General features: G+C 44.5%; 1 protein-coding gene and 1 long non-coding RNA gene across 2 annotated transcripts; one reads left to right on the top strand and one right to left on the bottom strand.

The window, feature by feature from the left end:
• Positions 1 to 80: 80 nt before the first annotated feature.
• On the top strand, positions 81 to 23,325 carry LOC138767312 (uncharacterized). The gene is made up of 5 exons (XR_011358788.1): positions 81 to 144; positions 292 to 364; positions 4,328 to 4,421; positions 12,155 to 12,314; positions 22,883 to 23,325. It is a non-coding gene; the product is annotated as an uncharacterized lncRNA (long non-coding RNA).
• On the bottom strand, positions 5,197 to 5,961 carry BHLHA9 (basic helix-loop-helix family member a9). The gene has a single exon (XM_069946284.1). It carries the CDS (start codon positions 5,959 to 5,961, stop codon positions 5,197 to 5,199), a length of 765 nt encoding a protein of 254 aa, XP_069802385.1.
• Positions 23,326 to 23,643: the final 318 nt, after the last annotated feature.

Here is a 23,643-nt window from a genome sequence, read left to right as displayed (position 1 = left end):
CCCCTAGCAACCAATCAGATTCCACCTTTCATTCCTCACAGACTCTTTGGAAAATGAAAGGTGGAATCTGATTGGTTGCTAGGGGCAACTGAGACAGTTTCACAGATCCACCTACTTTCTGTCTACTTTCTTTTGGGCCACCCTGTATGTATAATGGATTTTTTTTGTGTGTGTATATACATGCAAATGTTCATATGGTCTGGCATTTGAAACAGTTACTTATATCTAGCGACTCACAGTTAATATCTTCTCTGATCAGAGTAACTCACTTTCCTTTTTCTTTTCCATCAGGCCCAAACCATGAAACTTTTCTCTTCAGAATCTACCACATAAACATTTTCGGTTCCTTGCTCCGGCACATATAGTAAGTAGGTAACCTCTGTGCTCCCATATAGTAGTTAGGCCTCTCTGTGCAGGTAGTCCCCAAGTAGATAGTATCTCCTATGTACAGTAGCAACCAACCCGCTCCCCTGTAGTTAGTATCCCCTGGTAGTTAGCTTCCCCTTCTAGACAGTTCCTTTGGTAGTCCCGCCGCCCCTCAAGTAAATAGAATGTGCAATGTAGGTAGTCACCATAATAGTAGAACTCACTCCCAAGTAAAAAATACCGCCCAAATATCTACAATGTAGGTAATGCCCATGTAGGTCGTCCCCCACCATGTAGGCATTCCTCAGGTAGCTAGGCCCTGTGTGATTTAAAAAAAATGTGGTTGCAGCCCTGCACTCCTCAGGGAGGAGAGGACGGACTCTGAGAGAGAGAGCTATTGGCAGGGCAGGGAGCCTATGGCTCCTTGCTCTGCCAGTGATAGTGCAGCATCATCTAACTATGAGTACTCATAAGGAGTAAAATAGCCAGCCAGCTATGAAGTCCATATGTCACTACTGCTACCAGCTTTTCCCCACACCATCAGCTGGTCATGGCGAAGATACATTTAGAAAATTGGGTGTCCTAAGGAGACAATTTTGAAGTCTATAGCTTCAGAAAGGGGACATTAGAATAAAAGCAGAACCCTAAACACTCCTGTATTTTGCTCTATATTTTTAGAATAAAAAAGTTTAAAACTTTCACCTTTTTGGAAGGTTTTTTTTTTATCACTGTGTGCAGAACTGTCTGAATCCATAAATTATAATATTCCTGATCGAGCACAGTCAAGAGGGTAAATGCCAAAATTGCTGATTTTCAGTCAGGTCTTGTTGCAGAAAAAATTGATCAAAAGTGATGAATCATGGCATAGTGAGTCCTCACTAGAGATGAGCAAATTTACAGTAATTTCAGGTTTGCGAAACCCTGAACAGTCGGCATATGGCCCTAGGGCTGCATCCATCTTCTTCAGCCACTGAGAGTCAAATGCTGAGTATTTGGAGTTTCACAAACCAAAGCTTACAGTAAATTCACTCATCTCTAGTCCTCACACAACTCCATTGGTGGGGAAAAAAAAGAAACAGGAAGAAAAAGAAGTTACAGGTGTCAGAACATAGTGATTTTTTTATTAGATTATTTCATATGACCCAAAACAAAACTACCCAAAAAAAACACAAACGCTGACAACAGTTTTTCCTGCCCTTTGGTATGTGTGTTTTTTTTCTGGCAGTTTCTCATTTTAGTGTATATAGCTATAAGTGTTTTTATCTTGTTTTATCCCCTGTGTTTTTTTTTTCATTACATTTCCTTTCATGATTTCTATTTAAGTATTGGAGGAAAAAAAAACACCAGAAAAGAACACCAAGATGCATAAAGGCATGATGTTTTTTCTAGCTTTTTTAGACCATGATTAAAGCACCAATGTTTCTGTGACAAACTGCCCAAACACAAAGCCTGCTCTGATTAACCAAAACTGCAAATGCAATGAAAAACAGCTGACTGACGTGTAAAGAAAAAAAAAAAAAAAAAACCTCACATGGGTATTGTGTTTTATATTTCCCCAGTGACTCTTAGCTAACATCCAGCCACAAGCGCTTTTGAGCCAGAAATAAGCCATGTGCCAATTTTAATGTTTTTTTTTTTTATTTGGCTTATTCTGAGTCCACCATGATGGAGTTTAAAACTCCAACCAGTTTTAACTCTTTCTTTTCCACAGTTTGCAACTTAGAGGGAACACTACTGACATTAAGAATAAATCTAGCATGTCACTTTTAGGCTATGTTCCCATACAGTTTTTTTGGTCAGTATTTTGCAACCAAAACCAGGAGTGGATTAAAAACATAGAATGGCTATGTTCACACACTGTTGAAATTTAGTGGATGGCCGTCATTCAGTGACAAATAATTACTGCCGTTTCAAAATAATGGCCGATATTATAAAACAGGGGTGGGGAACCTTTTCCCTGTCGAGGGCCATTCTGGCATTAATAAAATCATTCGAGGACTGCACTCATTGTTATACTGTGTGCGGCAGCGGGGTAGCACAGCACCCAGGGCAAGGCAAAGTATTGTTCCTCTAGTGCCCCTGCTATTGTAGTTAACCCCCAGCGATGCCCCTGGTAGCTGTAGTTAACCCCTTATTGATGTCCCTGGTATTCTAGCTAACCCCCAGTGATGCCCCTGGTAGTCTAGTTAACCCCCAGTGATGTCCCCGGTAGTCATAGTTAACCCCCAATGATGCCCTGGTAGTCGTAGGTAACCCCCAGTGAAGCCCCTGGTAGTCATAGTTTACCCCCAGTGAAGCCCCTGGTAGTCATAGTTTACCCCCAGTGAAGCCCCTGGTAGTCATAGTTTACCCCCAGTGAAGCCCCTGGTAGTCATAGTTTACCCCCAGTGATGTCCCTGCTAGTCATAGTTAACCCCCCAGTGATTTCCCTGCTGGTCATAGTTAACCCCCCAGTGATGTCCCTGCTGGTCATAGTTAACCCCCCAGTGATGCCCCTGGTAGTCATAGTTAACCCCCAGTGTTGTCCCTGCTGGTCATAGTTAACTCCCTATTGATGCCCCTGCTGGTCATAGTTACCCCCCAGTCATGTCCCTGGTAGTGTACTTAGCCCCCAGTGTCTGTCTCAAATAAAAAAAATAAACATCCCACTCATCTTTTCTCCGCTCCCACTCTGCCCAGGTCCTCCTCTCTTTCCTAGTCTGTGCCGGTCTTCTCCTGCAGGCGGCGCGCGATAAAATGACGTCATTGCGTGCAGCCCGCAGGAGACAGAAGATGTGCGGCGCTCTGGTGGGGAAGGAGATGGCACAGACAGCATCCTCCTGTGTCTGGAAGCTGTCACAGACACAGGAGGATGCTATGTATGCCGGCTCCTGCCCCACCAGAGCGGCGCGCATCAGAGTAGAACCACAGGCCGCATCTGGAGGTCTCAGGGGCAGGATGCGGCCTGCGGCCGTAGGTCCCCCACATCTGTTATAAAATAACAGCAATTATTTGCCATTAAATGGTGGCCATCCACTAAATTTCAACAGTGTGTGAACATAGCCTAACCTTGCAGTAAAAAAAAAAATATATATATAGCCCCACCAATTTCAGTAGTTGTATATTTTTTTTATTTTGTATATATGATATTGTAAAATAAAGTTTGCCAGTAAAAACAAATAGCTATCCCTCAAAAAAAAAATCCCCCACATTCAACTGTCAGTGTTAAAATAAAAATATATGAGAGGTTAATGAGAAAAAAAGCCAAAAATCTGAAATACTAGAGATCAGGGAGAGTTAAAATGTTTTTTTTTTTTTACAATTTTTTAGCTACTTTAGCTAAAAGCTATAGCCAAATAAATGGCTTTTTGTAAATGACCCAAAATTTCTCACTTTTAATTTTTAAACTAAGTGGGAACTTAAAAACATTTTGCCATTGAACGGTCATTTTTTAACCATTTAACATCTTTTTTTTTTTTTTTTTTTTTTTTAAAGCCCAAAACACATAAAATAAAGGTATATCAGTAGTATTAGGCAGCTTAGGTTTAGCACCTACCCAAAACCATACAAAAGCAAAAACATTGAAAGAATATAAAAAAAATCTTTATTTTCAAGTAACAAAATAAATTCACATTAACGTTCAGTTTCCTGGAGTCGCACATGTTCTATTTGTCCATGCCGAGCTACAGAACACATAGGAAAGCAGCAGGGGAACGTATTGCACATTGAACAGTGATACAATGCAGAACAGTGACAGCATAAACGCAGGGGTAGGGAACCTTGGCTTTCAAGATGTGGCAAAACTACAACTCCCATCATGCCTGAATAGTCTTTGGCTGCCCAGGCATGATGGGAGTTGTAGCTTTGCAACAGCTGGAGAGCCAAGGTTCCCTACTCCTGCCATAGAGTATATGTCTGACCACTTATCATTGAGAGCGGAGTTTATTATCATAATGCACCATTATACTGTGTTATGTTTCAGAAGTCAATAGGCACCTGACAAGCAATTGACGATAACCTCAGGCTTAGCTGGTCAGTCCAAAACATCTTATGGGTCATGGATGATACCTGAGCTGGTGGGTAAAGATATCAGATCACATATAATTATATGACTACCAGATTGAGATAGGGATACCAGCATGTCTAATACTGATAAATTGTACGGCTCAGCACTAAAGTTTGTATTTGATACAGACTGTATATTGCAGCATTACTCAGGTTGTATAATAAAAGACACTATACAGTAAAAACACAGTGAAGAATAGGCACACCGATGCAGCAGAGCTGAGTTTGTCAATCGGGAGCTACAGGTAAACCTAAAGCATTTTCCTGGGGAAAAAAAAAAGTCAAAGTAAAAGACTCAGTTTAGTTCAGGTACAAATCGTGAAGTCAACCATTGCTGAGATTATAACCAGAATTTTTGTAAGTTACTGTCAGTTATTCTTTGTATTTAAATTCGAATCAAATTTGAAATTGTTTATGTGTAAATAGGATCTTGTTAGGAACGGAATGATATCCCCGATGGCTCAAATGAAAGGGGAGAATACTCTTATGTTTGTTGTCTGTCCAGAATACAGAGATTCTTCATGACATTCGCTCGATTACCCCATACGTTGTATCACGAATCCCGTTAGCAGCCCATTTCGTCAATACAATAAACAGAAAAAAATGGGTTAAACAGTTGAAAAGTCTCTCGAAATAACACACACAACACAACGGATTGTCATTTCAAGTTCACATTACCGTCTTGCTTGGACAAATATTACAAGTCAGTCTATTTCCCAGAGATCCTACTCTTTGTGTAGGAGTGTTTTGGCTTGTGTCCATATGAATGGGATGCAGAGCTTCTTGTCAGTGCATGGTGAGGGAATGCTGATAGCCTGATCCTTGTAAGTAACCAAACTGCCAGGCAAATGGTCCGGATGAATGCTCTGCAAAATTGTCCATCTGATGGGGGAAGCAGGTGCCCCTTACTCCGATGCTGTAGCCACCATGTGGGTAGTAGGAGTAAGGGGAGCTTGGCATTGAGTGGTGGTCCTCTGTTGGGCTTCCATATTGGCACTGTAAATATGTAGACTCGGGTGAATGTCTAGGGTAGTAAGGTGAATGAGATTGCTGCAGATGTGCAGTCTCCCCATAAGTGAGCTCTGGGTGTACTTCTTGATGAGATTGCGGTGGTGTTATATAGGCCTGAGGGCTGCCGTCATTGATCTCTGGCTGTCTAGGCCTTTCATGTTGCAGATGGCATTCAGTATGGTTGCAGGCCCGTTTCTGCTCAGAACCTGAATGCAGGAACATGGAGAGAGTAGAAATCCTATTGATGGCTCTCTTCAATGTTGCGATCTTAGATAGCCTTTTCCCACTCAGGTCATGTTTAAGGGCCAGGCGTAATGCATTGAAGGCCTGATTGTAGTCCAGGATCCTCTTCCTTTCTCTGACATTGGCCGCTATCCGCCTGGCCTTTGACCTCACCGGCCTGGTCCTCTTCTTGGGTTTGGCATCTTCTGCTTCACTCTCACTTTCAGGCAGGTTTTGCAGGGATTGTTCATCTCTCTCACTCGTTCCGTCTTCTATCTCCTGCTCTTCATCGGAGAAGTCTGACTCAATGAGGCTCATTGTGATATTCACTGCCAAGTCCAGCCCAGAGATTGGTTTCTCTTGGATTTCTCTTGTCCTCCCTCTGCTTTTAAAGAACTTGTATTAGCTTCAGTCCCTCCACTCCCCCCTCAAAGTCACTCCCCCGTAAGGGCGGCCTACTCTTGGACGTAATGTGCCTTCTAGTTTTATTACACCTCATAAGGCTCTAACAGGTAACTAGTATCTTTGTTTTATTACCTGCCTGCAGGTAGACAGGGCTTGGTTTGATAGCTTTGTCAAAAAAGATCATAGAAAACACGCAAATGCCTGTAGTAAGTACTCTGACATACTGATCTGCTAAATTACACAGCATACATAGTTCTCCTTTAACAACAAATTACAGGTCTTTCCTCTTAATCTATTCTGGCTGATCACCTTCAAACTTGTACTGCCGGAGGGGCCAATAATACATGCATGTAATGCAATTTGCACCTTTGTGGTAGAAGGAATATTTACACGTCATCTAATGCACGAATAAATGACGTAATATCTATAATTTAATGATCAGATAAATAAGAGAGAGTGTTGTCTTATTGAGGAAATCTCTGGCAAGTAATCCTTAAAGAGGTATTCTCATCTCAACTAATATAGTTATATTTTTGCATATACATTCATTTAGCAAACCTACCTCCTTCTCCTGATATGCTGCTCTTTCCCTCCCATTGTTGAAAGCTCGTTGTCTAGGTTACAGACCACCACTCTGCTCTAAAAGCAGTGGTCTGGCTGGTTTATATAGTTATGTTGACGTATAATGAGATACCATATAATGTTTATATATATGTACTGTATGCTCTATCTATCTATCTATATATATCAGACAGACCACTGCTTTTAGAGAAGAGTGTTGGTCGGTAACCAATGGGAGGGAAAAAGCAGCATATCAGGTGAAGACAGGTTTGCTAAATGGATGTATTTATTATTATACTGCATTTAACTTGTCGAATCCTATAGATATAAATAAATTTGAGATGAGAATACCCTTTTAGGCTATGTTCACACAGTGTATTTTTTAAGACAAGAACGGCCATTAAAAATCTATGGGAACACTGTATTGAACAATGGCCGTTTTTTGGTATGGCCAATGGAAATAATTGACGTGGCAATTATTTCCAGCCGCTAGAGTGTATACAACGGCCGCTGTTCTGCTCTGTTCATACAATATAAGGACGTTTTGACAGCTGTACATTGCATAGAGTTCTATGGTGATTTGGATTGCAGGCACACCCAAATGTGACCACAATCCAAATAACATAAAATGATGTTCCTGCGGCCAATATGGCAGTATCAGCAGCAAAAACATGTAAAACATCGGCCGTTCATTTTACTAAATGTGAAAATTACCTTAAGGGTACAAACACACACCGTATACGCAGCATATTTACTGCTACGATACGCAGCAAATATGCAGCAGATTAGATCTAAATAACTGAGCACAGCATCAAATCTGCTGCGGATCTGCTGCATATACGGTGTGTGTGTTTGTACCCTTATGCAGCTAACAATTCTGCATGCTGTCACATGCAGGGCCGCCGATAGGGCAGTACAACTGGTACTGCCGTATGGGGCCCGGACCTTAAGAGACACTGGGGGGGGCCCGGCGGGCCCGCCGGCCGCCCCCCCCCCCCCCCCCCGACCGCTACGCTAGGGGGGTCCGCACGGCCCCCCTTGCCACCTGTTTTTGAGCATCCCGAGAAGCTGCAGCCACGCAGCTTCTCAGGATGCACTGATCGCTTTAATGTTCCGCCCGCACAGCGGGCGGAACATTAAAGCGATCAGAATACAGGAGAAGGACCTGTCAGCGTCCTCCTCCTGTATTCTCTCCCATAGGCTGCCGGCACTTCATACCAGCAGCCTATGGGAGGCCGGGCCGTGATCATGTGCCCCTCCGGCAGGCGTGATGATGTGACGTCATCACGTCTGCCGGAAGTCCCGTCCCTGCGGCTCGCAAGATGGAGCCCGAAGAGGAGAAGGAAGAGTTGCTGCCTGCACAGCGCGGATGAGTAGGTGAGTAGGATGTTTGTTTTTTTTAGGGGCACCTCTGGGGGCATTATTAGTGTATGGGGGCACCTCTGGGGGCATTATTAGTGTATGGGGGCACCTCTGGGGGCATTATTAGTATATGGGGGCACCTCTGGGGGCGTTATTAGTGTATGGGGGCACCTCTGGGGGCATTATTAGTATATGGGGGCACCTCTGGGGGCATTATTAGTGTATGGGGGCACCTCTGGGGGCATTATTAGTGTATGGGGGCACCTTTGGGGGCATTATTAGTGTATGGGGGCACCTCTGGGGGCATTATTAGTATATGGGGGCACCTCTGGGGGCATTATTAGCTCATGGGGGCACCTCTGAGGGCATTATTAGCGTATGGGGGCACCTCTGGGGGCATTATTAGTGTATGGGGGCACCTCTGGGGGCATTATTAGTGTATGGGGGCACCTCTGGGGGCATTATTGGTGTATGGGGGCACCTTTGGGGGCATTATTGGTGTATGGGGGCACCTCTGGGGGCATTATTAGTGTATGGGGGCACCTCTGGGGGCATTATTAATGTATGGGGGCACCTCTGGGGGCATTATTAGTATATGGGGGCACCTCTGGGGGCATTATTAGTATATGGGGGCACCTCTGGGGGCATTATTAGTATATGGGGGCACCTCTGGGGGCATTATTAGCTCATGGGGGCACCTCTGGGGGCATTATTAGTATATGGGGGCACCTCTGGGGGCATTATTAACTCATGGGGGCATCTCTGGGGGCATTATTAGTGCATGGGGGTACCTCTGGGGGCATTATTAGTTCATGGGGGCCACCTCTAGGGGCATTATTAGCTCATGGGGGCACAGCTGGGAATCCTACATACAGGGGGCCCAGCAGGGGATCCTACATACAGGGGGCATCCCACACAGCGCAGTTACTATGGGAGCCTACAGGGGGGAGAAAGGAAAGGAAGTTGCTAGAAATGTGCGGAGCCTAAATTGTTTGTCTCGCAGGTTCTAAGGGGATGAAACGTATCTGGAAGGACTCATCATGGAGGTCTGGGCCGGATGGAGAGGAAAAGGGAAAGTGACGCCTCAGATCAAAGAAGACGTCACCTGTGAGTCCCTGTATGACACTTTTCTTATTTTGTAGAACATCATTTAGTAGGGGCGCCCCGAGGTGACAGCTACTACATTATCTGTACTCAGAGATATCACTGTGTTATCTGTGGTGTTACATAGGACTGCAGGTGACAGCTACTACATTATCTGTACTCAGAGATATCACTGTGTTATTTGTGGTGTTACATAGGACTGCAGGTGACTACTACATTATCTGTACTCAGAGATATCACTGTGTTATCTGTGGTGTTACATAGGACTGCAGGTGACATCTACATTATCTGTACTCAGAGGGATATCACTGTGTTATCTGTGCTGTTACATAGGACTGCAGGTGACATCTACTACATGATCTATACTCAGAGATATCACTGTGTTATCTGTGCTGTTACATAGGACTGCAGGTGAAATCTACTACATTATCTGTACTCAGAGATACCACTGTGTTATGTGGTGTTACATAGGACTGCAGGTGATATCAGGTGATTTCTCCAGGTTGCAGAAGTTCAAACTTCATCGTGCCCTGGTGTGCTGGTGTCTGTATGTCTGTATACACGTGTGCTGGTGTCTGTATACATGTGTGCTGGTGTCTGTATGTGTGTATACATGTGTGCTGGTGTCTGTATACATGTGTGCTGGTGTCTGTATACATGTGTGCTGGTGTCTGTGTGTGAGATCAATTCTAGAGAACTGGCTCATATATCCCATTTTCCCCAGTGGCTTAAAATGTAACCTCTGTTATACAGTTATAGAATTGTAGAAATTAAATGTGAACAAGGTGCAATTCAAATAGACACTTACTTGTATAGCTGCCTCTTGTGCTCTGTATGCAGTGCATTATATTCACCCTTGCAACGTACAATTTATAGCGTGTCTACAAGCCCAGCGGGGCTCATTATGATGGAGACTAAAACTTATACAAGAGTGGGGTAGGGGTTCCCCTGTATTCAGAATGCTGTTGAGTGCTAGGCAATGCCCCATCTGGGATTATTGAATTTCGAGGGTCTATGCAGAGCAGGATAAAGACACCTCTGCTGCACAAACAGGATCTCCTAGAAAGCGTTCTCACCGCCATGTATCCGCTGTCACTGGCTTGGGTGAGCTAAACTAGTCTGCCTGGGGGGGGGGGATGATTTGTATATGCTCACTAACATGGAACAGCCTCATTATATTAGCCTTATCAACATATTCTATGTTAGTGAGCATACCGGGGGGGGGGGGGGGGATATTGGTGAACATATACAAATCAAACAGCCCCCCCCCAGACCCTCGAAATTCAATAACCCCAAACGGGGTATTGCCTAGTACTCAACAGCATTCTGAATACAGGGGAACCCCTACCCCACTCTTGTATAAGTTTTAGTCTCCATCATAATGAGCCCCGCTGGGCTTGTAGACACGCTATAAATTGTACGTTGCAGGGGTGAATATAATGCACTGCATACAGAGCACAAGAGGCAGCTATACAAGTAAGTGTCTATTTGAATTGCACCTTGTTCACATTTAATTTCTACAATTTTATATCTGTATAACAGAGGTTACATTTTAAGCCACTGGGGAAAATGGAGTATATGAGCCAGTTCTCTAGAATTGATCTGAACCAAATTATACCTCCCAGCAAGGCGTGGGTCGAACACACAATTTTTTTTTTTTTTATTAATGTGGGGGGCCCAGACACTTTGGTTGTATGGGGCCCCGAAATTCCTGATGGCGGCCCTGGTCACATGTAAAATCAAACAACAGTAGTTTACAAAAGAATTTTCGCCCTGCCATTAAAGGGGTACTTACAAATTTGTAAATTACTTCTATTTACTTCTAAAAATGTTTCATTCTTCCAGTACTTATCAGCTGCTGTATGTCCTGCAGGAAGTGGTGTATTCTCTCCAGTCTGACACAGTGCTCTCTGCTGCCACCTCTGTCCATGTCAGGAACTGTTTAGAATAGTAGCAAATCCACATAGAAAACCTCTCCTGCTCATCTGGCTCTGGAACAGTGTCTTCTCTTCCTCCCTTTCTTCCAATCAGTGATGTCACTGGAGCGCCTGCAGGAGAAGACAGCAGCATGTTGTGACTGTGGGCATAGAGATGTCTGAAGCCAAATGAGGTGCAATGATTGGAAGCTGGGAGGGTGGGGAGCCATTGGCTTTTCTCTCTTTTAACTGGAGGGCCGCATTTAATAAGAAGCGCTCATTGGCAGTGATTACAGTTAAACGGCTAGATGTGCTAACCAGCGCAGGATGGGGCATTTCTAGACTGTCTAGGTTTAGACAATATTTAAGGAGGCACTGTCATTACAAAAACCTTTGACATGTCTAATAGAGTTCAAAGTTTAAAAGTATCCCAAGTAGAATTATCCAAAAGTTTATTTAGTTGCCAAGTGCCAATACAATATTTCAACCTGAAATGGTCTTTTTTAAGTATGCCTGTAAACTAGATAAAAACCACTTCAGGATGAAACAATCTATTTGCACTTGACAACTAAGTAAATTTTTGGATTATTCTACTTGGGATGTAGGGATGGTCCGAACCTGCTGACGTTCGGGTTCGTACGAACCCGGACTCTCGGCAATGATTCCCGCTGTCTTAAACCTCTGTGGAGAGGGTGGATACAGCGGGAGGACCGCCTGGAAAACTGGGATACAGCCTATGGCTGTGGCTGTATCCCGGTTTTCCAGGCGGTCCTCCCGCTGTATCCACCCTCTGCACAGAGGATTAAGACAGCGGGAATCATATCGGTCCTCTACCGGCTCTGTGTCATGTGATAAGATGGCCTCATAATGAAAGTATATTAGTCATGTGACATCTTTTCTCATTAACACAAAGCCTGAAGCAAACAGCATGTCAGTGCCAACCTCTTCCCGCTCATTCTATCTATCGGTATGGGTATGAACACTCAGACCAGGACCAATCAAAACTTTTGACATGTCTCTCTGACATGTTAAAAGTTTTTTGTGATGACAGTGACACCTTCAGTTGGCTTACAATGAGTTGCGGTGCACTGATCCCTATAGTGCTAACACAATAGCGTATATCCTTTGGTCGTATTCTGATACCTTTGTTTTTTTTCATGAAGTCAAAGGCTTGTTTGTATGATGTCCTCTCCGTCCCCTCAAATCTGGAGTGTTTTGGGAGCGAGGCCCAGACCAGAGGTTCCACTACAGCCAACAATCAGCATGGTGCCTGCAGTCCACAAAGTTTAAGTGACGTCACTCCTTTCGTGGGTATGTTGGCTGGTAAGGATCAAGCTTCTAATGCATTTCTGTGGTCTCGGCCGCCTTTGTCAGAGATCTCTTAATGTTTTCATACTATTATTATGACTGGATACTGCTAAGTGAAAAGGACATTTAGTAGGGTTTCCGTCAGTTTCCTTATACATGAATGTACCTTCACATTATGCCCCTTGTGTCATTTATGCCGGACACAACAATCATTTCTAATGTTACTATATACCTCTTTTAGGACTAATTTCTGGACTAAATACATCTAGGAAAATTATAGAACAATTGTTCTTTAGAATATATGTAGAATGTTTCATGTTCCGTGACTAATCATATAGTAGTAATACTGTTATGCAAAATGAAATGTATTATTTCTATCCATGGAACAGGTCCTTAGATACCACTAACTCGGAATATCCCTTTACAAAATAATACTTTAATATTGGGGTTAAATTGAGTTTTCTTTGAGTCCGTATTACATATAGACATGTAGGTCGCTCATGTATTGCCATTGTATTGCCATGTATTGCTGTTTTTAACAAATTCCATTGATTTCTATGGGGATCCATGCCGTGATCAGGGTCAGCAAAAGGAAATGGCCTATTCTTTCACGGCACAGATCGCATGAAGAGCCCAATAGAAATCAATAGGCTCTAACATTGGGCAACTTTACCGGACGTGTGAATAAGGTCTTGGGAGAAAAACTAAATTCCCACTGACTACACTTCTTCTTCCCTCTATAGTTGCTAGACTAAAGCAGGCAGTATGTAGTAAGCAGTGTGTAGTAATTAGAGATAAGCGGACCTGGAGCATGCTGGAGTTCATCCGAACCCGAACTTTTGGCATTTGATTAGCGGTGGCTGCTGAAGTTGGATAAAGCCCTAAGGCTATGTGGATAACATGGATATAGTCATTGGCTGTATCCATGTTTTCCAGACAACCTTAGAGCTTTATCCAAGTTCAGCAGCCCCAGCTAATCAAATACCGAACGTTTAGGTTCGGATGAACTCTAGCATGCTCGAGGTTCACTCCTCTCTAATAGTGATTCATCACACAACTGATTTCTTTACATTGTTTAAAGCGACATAGTACAAAAAAGACATGTCTGTTAAGTTCAACCAAGGACAAAGAGATGAAGAGGAGAAGTGTTACTTAAGAATTAGTTTTTTAACTTATTGATCCTAAAAGGCTTAAACATATCTGCCGTAAAATTTCCCTCCTGATCTACAGTGACCATCAGACTGGATCAATATTCAATACAAGAATTCTATACATAATATAGCGTGATATTGTTCTAAGATATCGTCCAAGACTCTTCTTCAGCTCCTGAGTTTATTTTCAACAGGTTTCTCGTTCTTACGGTACAGAAAGCTTGACACATTTGGAGATTGATCCTTTTTTGGAAAAAAGTGCCCCCTTGTCTTTTTGGATACAAAAACTTGTTCTTTTATTCTAATCTGTTTTTATTTTCTATTTATTTCACTATTTGTACATTGATATGGGGGCAGCCATATTGCCTTTGCTGTTCTTAACAGCATTTAGTGACTTGCTTTACAGCAAGACTAATAAACTTAGACAACAATAGACAGACTCTGTAACCTTGAGATGAGTGTGAAACATTACTGAGCGCGCTCAGTGACCTGTGAAGAGGTCATTATACAGGGAGCGGCTATTGTCTCCTCTTTTCAGTCTAGGTGGTATGAACCAGTATTCAAAATGTGAAAAATTATTAGATGCTATTTTTTTTTATAATCTGTCTGTTTTGGGTATTCACCTAAATATCTGCACCTTATTTATCATGTGTGAAAAAATTTTAAATTTGCACTTACTAGCACAGACCTACATCTGGTCTACGTCTTAGACAAAAAATGCTGTGCACTATTTTTGATAAATTCATGAAGCACAAGGAGAAATACAATGGTTAAACTAGACAGAAACATTGCAGCTATTAGACTCAACAACAAATTTCCCACAATATGTCCAAAAAACGTTTGCCATTCGGTATAGCATTCTAACGTTATTACCAACTTAGAAATCGATCCAGGACTGTTTTCTATAAGCCACCTGGTTCCAAGAGACAACTCTGATAGATGATCCATCGATAACATTGACATAACACACTCATTTGAGACTCACAAATTACAGAAGACAAGCCACTCCATGCACCACAATGATGGGTTCCTCTTCTAACCCCAGACTTCAACCATAGCACAGGCAACAGAACTGGGCTTTAAAGGGGTATTCCACTCAAACATAACTTTTTATATGTTGCTGCCCATGGTAAGACTGAAAAATCATTCCATACTTGTTATTATCCATTCTCCTTCCCCCAGTTCTGAGCTGCTGCTTTCTGCGGAAGACACAAAAATCTGTGTGTGAGCTTTTCTCTCTGTGTCCCCCTCCTCCCCCCTCCCTTCTGAGACAGCTGATATAAACAAGTCTCTGGCAGGCTTTATCTGAAACTTTGTAGCTCCTTTGTAATGCTGGGAGGGTTAATTTGAGTTCAAGTTGCTGATGAACTCACTGTAATTATCCCTCCGACACTACAAAGAAACTATAAAGTTTCAGATAGGAATTATTAGTCTCATTATTAGTCTCATCATCAAAAGTTATGTTTGATAATATGGAATGGAATACCCCTTTAACTATGTAATGGTATTCCCAAAATCAATACCATCTTTTATCAATCTTGTACTTTTGAATTATTAAGAATTTTCATATTACTTTAAGGTCTACCTTTATTTACTATGCAGACCTTTTCTATACTGTAATAATTGGGGAAAATGCTATAAAAACACAAATTGCTGGCAGAATGTTCCTTTTCTTTCCGTGTCTGGCACATAAAGTACAGTTAGCTCTCTTTTCCCATATTTTTATCTTTCCTTTCTTTTTGCAGTAATTAAAGGCGCTTTTACATGGGCCAAAAAAAAAGGCAAACAAGCATTGCTAGAAATCTCATCCCCAACAATTGTCCCGTGTAAAAGGTAGAGATGAGCAAACTGGTTCGCTCGGTATGGGATCCGGGTCGGATTTTCCAAAAAGTCCGAGTCCGATCGGATTCAGATTTATGGAAGTCCGCTCTGAATTTTTTTTTTTCTAATTTCGCAGCCACCATTTTAGAAACCAGGAAGTGTTCCGGGCAGGAAAAGCGCTTTCCCATGATGCCTTGAACACATCCAATCAGCTGGGATGTTGCACTAGCCCATCCCCTGTGACGTCGGTATTGCTTTAAGAGGAGCGCTCACGTAACCGCAGGACGCAGTCTGCTGAGAGAGAGGAAGGAGAGTGCACACAGCTCATCAGTGACAAAACGCATTGCTCGTGCTGCTGTTCTCAGAAGATATTCACCAAACGCAAAGACAAAAAGATTATTAGGAAAGCGGAAAGGAGAAACATATAGTGATTGAGAGAGAAAAATAGGGACCAGGCGATAGATAGATAGATAGATAGATAGATAGATAGATAGATAGGAGATAGATAGGAGATAGATAGATAGGAGATAGATAGATAGATAGATAGATAGATAGATAGATAGGAGATAGATAGATAGATAGATAGATAGATAGATAGATAGATGAGCATATGAGAGCAAAGGGTGCACAGAACAAAAACACCAGAAAGAAAATAGAAACCAGAAAAGAGTTTTCTCAACCTTAGTGTCAAATATACCTCTAGTGCATGACTGTATAATAGTAAAAAAACACTGCTTTACAGATATCCAAGTACTATAGTGGCACTCTTGCTAGAGTGTATATGACATATGTTGTTTCCTGAGACACAAATATATATCTCTTGTGCATGTCTATAGAATAAAACTAAAAAAAACCTGCTATACAGATATCCAAGTACTATAGTGGCACTCTTGCTAGAGTGTATATGACATACGTGTTTTCCTGAGACACAAATATATTTCTCTTGTGCATGTCTGTAGAATAAAACTATAAAAAAACGGCTATACAGATATCCAAGTACTATAGTGGCACCCTTGCGAGAGTGTATATGACATATGTTGTTTCCTGACACACACATATATATATACAGATATCCAAGTACTATAGACTGTATTACAGAAAATACTGTTCTCATCTACCAAGTGTAGAAATCATAATTTGAATATAAAGTCATGGCAGAGCGGCAGCAGGAAACCTCACAAAGGATTTTAGGCAGAGGGCAGAGAGTCTGGCTCAAGGGGCAGAAGAGGATGTAGCGCAGGAAGAGGGTCCAGTGGCAGGCCTGAGCTTCCTTTGTCACACCAGGGTCGTGTCCACACGTCTAATTCCACAGTCCTGGAGTGGCTGGCTCACACTTCGACGTCCACAAGGATGAGTAGTGAGACAGACAGACAGGTATCTGTGCGCACCTCAGACACGACCCTTACTTGGCATGGGCACGCAGCAATTCCCCCACGTCCTCCATCTGACATCCTCAGCAACATCCCGCTAACTTTTGAACCACCGCCTGCAAGGGAACTGTTGGCGTCTATGAGCAGCGAACTGCTCTTTGACGATGATCACGAGGAGGAAGAGACAGGGGACAATCAAGTGCAGGGCATAGCTGTGTCGGAGGCGATATCAGAGCAGGCCCATGTTAGGCCTGGCAGGAGAGCAGTAGGCAGTAGACGAGAGAGGGCTGGGCAGGAGCCTGATGAGGATGATAGCATAATTCTGGAACAGGATGATGCTACATCGGATGTTAAATGGGATCCACGGCAGGAGTTGGCTTATTCGACAGGCAACAGTAGTCAAATAACAAGTCGGAAGCAAAGCTGGGACAAGCAGATGACCACTGGGGAACCCTCCTCCACTGCAGGTCCTAGTATCGGCAGCGCCCGCCCATCCTTGCAGCCTGTCGGTACTAGACTCTACACCTCGCCTGTATGGCAGTTTTTTAAAAAGTGCCAGGAGGATACGTATATGTGGTCATCTGTCGCCTGTGCGACAGGCACATGAAAAGAGGCAAGAATTGCCATCCCGACACCAGCGCCATGGCTGCCCATATGAAGCGCCACCACCTTTCCACCTGAGAGAAACGGGGTGATAGTGGGTCACAGCAGGCCCAGGCAGACCCGCGGTAAACAGCAGCAGGAAGCAGCAGTATTCAGGCTCGAAAGCTGTGTAACCATTTTAGCCATTCAAGTCGCTCTCACAACATCCTCCTCTACCTCCAGCGGAGGAATTGTCTTCCGAACCATCGTCTCATTTGCGATGCGGTGGAACTCCACCCTCCACATGTTGTACCGGCTCTATGAGCAGAGGAAGGCCTTGACGGATTTCCTCTTGATGCTGGTGGACATGATGACTCCCCTGTGTAACCTGGAGCTCGGGCAGTGGCAGCTCATGTGTGACACCTGCCACTTGCTATGACCCTTTGAGGAGGCCACCTTTCTGGTCAGTGGGCAAGACACAGGACTGAGCTCCATCATACCCATGCTTCATGTACTGGAGCTGAGGTCCTGCCACTGTCACAGCCTGGGTCACTGGAGGAAGGCTTGGCGGAGGAGGAGGCAGAGGAAGTTGAGGAGGAGGAGGACCTGAACGCACAGGAACTCTTAGGGAAGACGGGTGGAGGAGAAAGAGATTAGCCTTCCTGCCAGACCAGAGGGGGGCCAGAGGAGGATATGCAGGGCTATGAGGAGGATGAGGAGGATGGAGGCAGTACCCATTGGCAGTATGCTGTCGAGACAGAGGCCGGGACTCCTTCCCACTCCCTAGTGGAAATGGCTAAGCGCATGTTGATATGCTTTCGGGCTGACCCACGCTTGCAAAGGATTCGTCAACGGGACGAGTTCTGGCTGGCCACACTACTGGACCCACGGTATCGCAACAAGCTGTGTAAATTCATTCACCCTTCCCAACGGGAAGAAAAAATGAATTATTATAGAGAGCAGCTGGGTGCACAGTTAGTGGCAGCATTTGGAACACGGCGCTCTCATTCACGTCATTCCCACTAGGGCCACACCAGCAGCGCTGCCTCCTCCACATCCTCCTCTAGCAGCTTGGGTGGCATGAGCAGTGGCACCAGTCTGAGCCTGATGTCCATAATGCACGCTTTCATGCAGCCACAAGCCAGGGTAACAGGAGCACCAGCACAGCAGCAGGACATGGCGGCACCTCAAACAGCAAGTGCAGGAGTTTTTGGACTGTACATTGCCACCTAACGTGCCGGAACCCCTGGACTACTGGGTGGGAAAATTAGATGTCTGGCCACAACTCGCTGAATTTGCTTTGGACATACTCTCCTGTCCAGTCAGCAGTGTGTCATCCGAGTGAGTTTTCAGCGCAGCAGGTCATATTGTCAGTCCCAGGAGAACCAGATTGTCCTGTGATAGTGTGGAACGTCTGATTTTCATCAAAATGAACGCCACATGGATAGACAAGGACTTTGTGGCACCTGCTCCTGATACCACAGAGTAGGATTTGGTCCTGTTGTCACCAAGATGTAGGACCTTTTCTGCTTCTATTATGGCCTATATGTGAACTAGACCTTACTGGTCTAGTTCACCTTACTACCTTACTACTCTCGCCTGTCCCTGGACCTGATTATTCTGCTTCCACTGCTCATGTAACCCCATTACAACTGCTACTCCTGCCCTGGCCTCCATGTTGACTACTGCCGTTCCTGCCCTGGCTTCCATGTGGGCTACTGTTGCTACTGTACTGGCCTCCATGTTGACTACTGCCGCCCCTGCCCTGGTCTCCATGTTGGCTACTGCTGGGCCTTCACTGGCCTCCATGTTGACTAATTCCACTCCAACCCTGGCCTCCATGTTGGCTACTGTTGCTCCTGCCTGGCCTCCATGTTGGCTACTATTGCTCCTGCCTGGCCTCCATGTTGACTACTATTGCTCCTGCCTGGCCTCCATGTTGACTACTGTTGCTCCTGCCTGGCCTCCATGTTGACTACTGTTGCTCCTGACTGGCATACATGTTGACTACTGTTGCTCATGCCTGGCATACATGTTGCTCATGCCTGGCCTACATGTTTACTACTGTTGCTCTTGTACTGGCCTCCATGTTGACTACTGTTGCTCCTGTACTGGCCTCCATGTTGACTACTGTTGCTCCTGTACTGGCCTCCATGTTGACTACTGCTGCCCCTGCCCTGGCCTCCATGTTGGCTACTGATGGGCCTTCACTGGCCTCCATGTTGACTACTGTCGCTCCTGCCCTGGCCTCCATGTTGGCTACTGCTGGGCTTTACTGGCCTCCATGTTGACTACTGTTGCTCCTGTACTGGCCTCCATGTTGACCCCCTGCCATGTTTACTACTGCCGTTTCTGCCCTAGCCTCCATGTTGGCTACTGCTGGGCCTTCACTGGCCTCTATGTTGACTACTGTTGCTCCTGCCTGGCCTCCATGTTGACTACTGTTGCTCCTGTACTGGCCTCCATGTTGACCACTGTTGCTCCTGCCTGGCCTCCATGTTTACTACTGCCGTTTCTGCTCTAGCCTCCATGTTGGCTACTGCTGGGACTTCACTGGCCTCTATGTTGACTACTGTTGCTCCTGCCTGGCCTCCATGTTGGCTACTGTTGCTCCTGCCTGGCCTCCATGTTGACTACTATTGCTCCTGTCTGGCCTCCATGTTGACTACTGTTGCTCCTGACTGGCATACATGTTGACTACTGTTGCTCCTATCTGGCCTCCATGTTAACTACTGTTGCTCCTGACTGGCATACATGTTGACTACTGTTGCTCATGCCTGGCATACATGTTTACTACTGTTGCTCCTGACTGGCCTCAGCCTGAGCTCCTGGGGGGCCCATGACCACCCAAAAAGACATACTTTCAGTGGTGTACTGTCTCCTGGCTACACTTCCGCCATGATTTGCAAAAAAATCACTGTTTTTTTTATGGCAATTTTGCACAAATCAGGACATCATGACATTATCTATTCTGTACTATGAACGCCAGGCTAGTGCTGCCATAGTTACAGTGGGGTGGGGGGGCCCAGGCTTGGTGAACAGCCCGGGGCCTATGGTAAAGTTAATCCGCCCCTGACTGGCCTCCATGTTGACTACTGCTGCTCCTGCCTGGCCTCCATTTTGACTACTGTTACTCCTGCCTGTCCTCCATGTTGACTACTGTTGCTCCTGCCTGGCCTCCATATTGACTACTGTTGCTCCTGTACTGGACTCCATGTTGACTACTGTTGCTCCTGTACTGGACTCCATGTTGGCTACTGCTGCTCCTGCCTGGCCTCTATGTTGACTACTGCTGCTCCTGTACTGGCCTCAAATGACTATTGCTAGACCTCCACTGGCCTTCAATGACTACTGCTGCTCCTTCACTGCATTTGTGACCTTTTACCTGCATAGACCCTGTAATGGTGAATTTCCTGCATAGACCCTGTAATGGTGAGTTTCCTGCATAGACCCTGTAATGGTGAATTTCCTGCATAGACCCTGTAATGGTGATTTTCCTGCATAGACCCTGTAATGGTGATTTTCCTGCATAGACCCTGTAATGGTGAATTTCCTGCATAGACCCTGTAATGGTGAGTTTCCTGCATAGACCCTGTAATGGTGATTTTCCTGCATAGACCCTGTAATGGTGAGTTTCCTGCATAGACCCTGTAATGGTGAGTTTCCTGCATAGACCCTGTGAGATATTGAAAAGATAATGATGTTACTGACATGTAGAGCCCTAAATTCAATAATAATACATGTAGATGCTTTAAACTATGAAATCCGAAGAAATCCAGTTGGACCGAACTTTTTTAAAAAAATCCGGAAGTCCAGTCGGAACGAACTTTTGAGAAGTTCGCTCATCTCTAGTAAAAGGGCCAGCAAACACTCACTCATCAGCTGATCCTGTATGGCCATTATAATTATGGTTATTGGCCACATGGCTGACAATAATACATTTAAATGGGCCACACGATTGATTGTAAAGCCTGTGGTGAGCAGCAGGACCGGCCTCAGGGCCCCCGTCTGGCACCGGGATCTTCAGCGCTGACACTTCTTGACCCGGCTGATGGACTGGCCACTCAGCCAGTTAGTGGCTGGGGTGAAACACTACTACAGCACTGATTGGCTGAGCTGCCAGTCCATCAACCAGGACAGGCCTTTTACCTGTGAGTTGTGACTGGTTCTATTCAAAACCAAATCGACAGGGGGTACGGAGGCAGACCCCCTGCAATCTCTTACTTGGCCCTTATCCTGTGGTTCATTTTATCTCGGAATACCCTTTAACTGTATTCCTGCCAGTGCACTTTCATGCTGGATTTTCTTTTAGGGTACGTTTACACGTACTGGATCCGCAGTGGATTTCTCGCTGCGAATTCGCAGCAAGACCCGCTGTGGATCCCTGCCCAGAAAACTCTATGGGCAGACCAACTCGCAGCAGGATGCACATCCCGCTGTGAGTGGGTCAGCAGCCCGCCCCGTTAACCCCCCCGGCCGCTGGAGCCTCCCGGTGTCTTCACATCCCGCTCAGCCAATCAGTGCGCTGCGGCAGGGCAGCGCACTGATTGGCCACGCAGGATGTGCCGAGAAGCTCCGAAGTAAGCCGGAGCAGGAACCAGGTGACGTATAGGCTCCGGCGGCCGGGGGGGGGGTAACGGGGTGGGCTGCTGACCTACTCACAGCGGGATGTGCATCCTGCTGCAAGTTTGTCTTCCCATATAGTTTACTGGGCAGGGATCTGCAGCGGGTCTCGCTGCGAATTTGCAGCGAGAAATCTGCTGCGGATCCGGTACGTGTGAACGTACCCTTAAGAGGCGTAATCAACTGGATAAATCCAGGCCCATCAGAGGCTGTCTGTATGGCAGTTGAGAGCTGGTGTAGATTTGAACAACAGTATATGCCTGCAAACAGGTGTAAATTGTAGTAAATTCAGCATGCACTGGCAGCCATCATGCAACAGAAAAATGCAAAGGGTGACGGAAACCACCTAGTAGAGGCCAAAATTGTACTTTTCTAGTCTCCATCACGTGATTAGTTCTATGGCCTACATTTACCGTATGTGTCAGGAGATTTCACAATGCAAATGGCAAATGTACACCACTAACATTGTGTTAAACAAGCCTCAATTCCCTGGTCAGCATTTTTAGCCAAAACCAAGAACAGTTGCATCATAGTCTTTCCTGTGTCATTTTTAATCCTGGTTTGATTTGAGAAAAACTGTTATGGAATAAATTTTATTTTCATTTTTTACCAAGATAGATAAATAGATAGAAAGAAAGACAGACAGACAGACAGACGGATGAGAGAGAGAGAGAGAGAGAGATAGAGATAGATAGATAGATAGATAGATAGATAGATAGATAGATAGATAGATAGATAGATAGATAGATAGATAGGAGATAGAAGATAGATAGATAGATAGATAGATAGGAGATAGATAGATAGATAGATAGATAGATAGATAGATAGAACATCATTTTCATTTCACAGTGGCACATTATATACCCTACAATTTGATTTATTTGCTTTCACTTACATTAGGTGTTATTATGAAATACGCCATTGCCGATCTTGACAAATTGGTTCTTCATTACATCCTTCCCAAGAGTGTAGAAATCAAAGCCAGATTAAATTTATTAACACAATCCGATGATCTAAAATATAGTTTTATCCGCAGGTACAATTAGTGATCGGACAATTGTCTATCCCACTCCCTTTTCTCAGCCCTTTGAAGAAGAAAATAATTTCAGTGTCTGAGCTGTAACAGCCCAATAAATCAGAGGACGGCTGCCCGAGGGATGAAGATGGGCTGAACTTCACATCAAAGAAGCAGAAAAAGAGAGAAAGAGCTCTTTACAGAATCTCTCCCCATAATCACCTGCAATTGTTTCTGTTTTAGATCATTAAGCGCTGATCACTTCTCTTTTTGTTTTTTACCCGGTGTAAAATGCTCTGTGCCCAGGGGGAGCAGTTTGTCTCCTACTAAAGCAGAAGATGTTACCTCCGAGATGACTCAGTAAGTACTGGTACCATAAGGTTTCCACAAAGAAAATAGCAGCAAATAAACCAATTCCCAAAGTAGAATTTACCTAATTAAAAAGACAAACAGTAATTATTTCTTTCACTGCTTCTCTCTGTGGGGATGCTATACCTGGCTGTCCTCAATAACAGGGTACAAATATCACCCCCCTCCTCGAATCAATTTATTATAGCAAAAAAAACCTGATGCTAGCTAATAATGCCGGCTGATATAGATGAGCCTGATCTGAAAGCTGCTGTCAATTACAACCCATAGATGGGTTACTGTCCTGCCTAATGCTGCGTTTACACGTAACGATTCGTGTGCGATTTTGCGCGATACGATCGAATTCGAACGATAATCGTACGTGTAAACGCAGCAAACGATCAAACGACGAAAGAGAAATCGTTCATTTTGAT

Source organism: Dendropsophus ebraccatus, chromosome 11 (genome assembly GCF_027789765.1).
Source record: "Dendropsophus ebraccatus isolate aDenEbr1 chromosome 11, aDenEbr1.pat, whole genome shotgun sequence".
Lineage (NCBI taxonomy): Eukaryota > Metazoa > Chordata > Amphibia > Anura > Hylidae > Dendropsophus > Dendropsophus ebraccatus.
The sequence above is the reverse complement of the archived record's forward strand: the minus strand, read 5'-3'. Positions and strand labels throughout refer to the sequence as shown.

Coding starts and splice junctions, on each gene's coding strand:
- BHLHA9 (XM_069946284.1), bottom strand. CDS start 5,961: ATGAGCCTCATTGAGTCAGACTTCTCCGATGAAGAGCAGGAGATAGAA.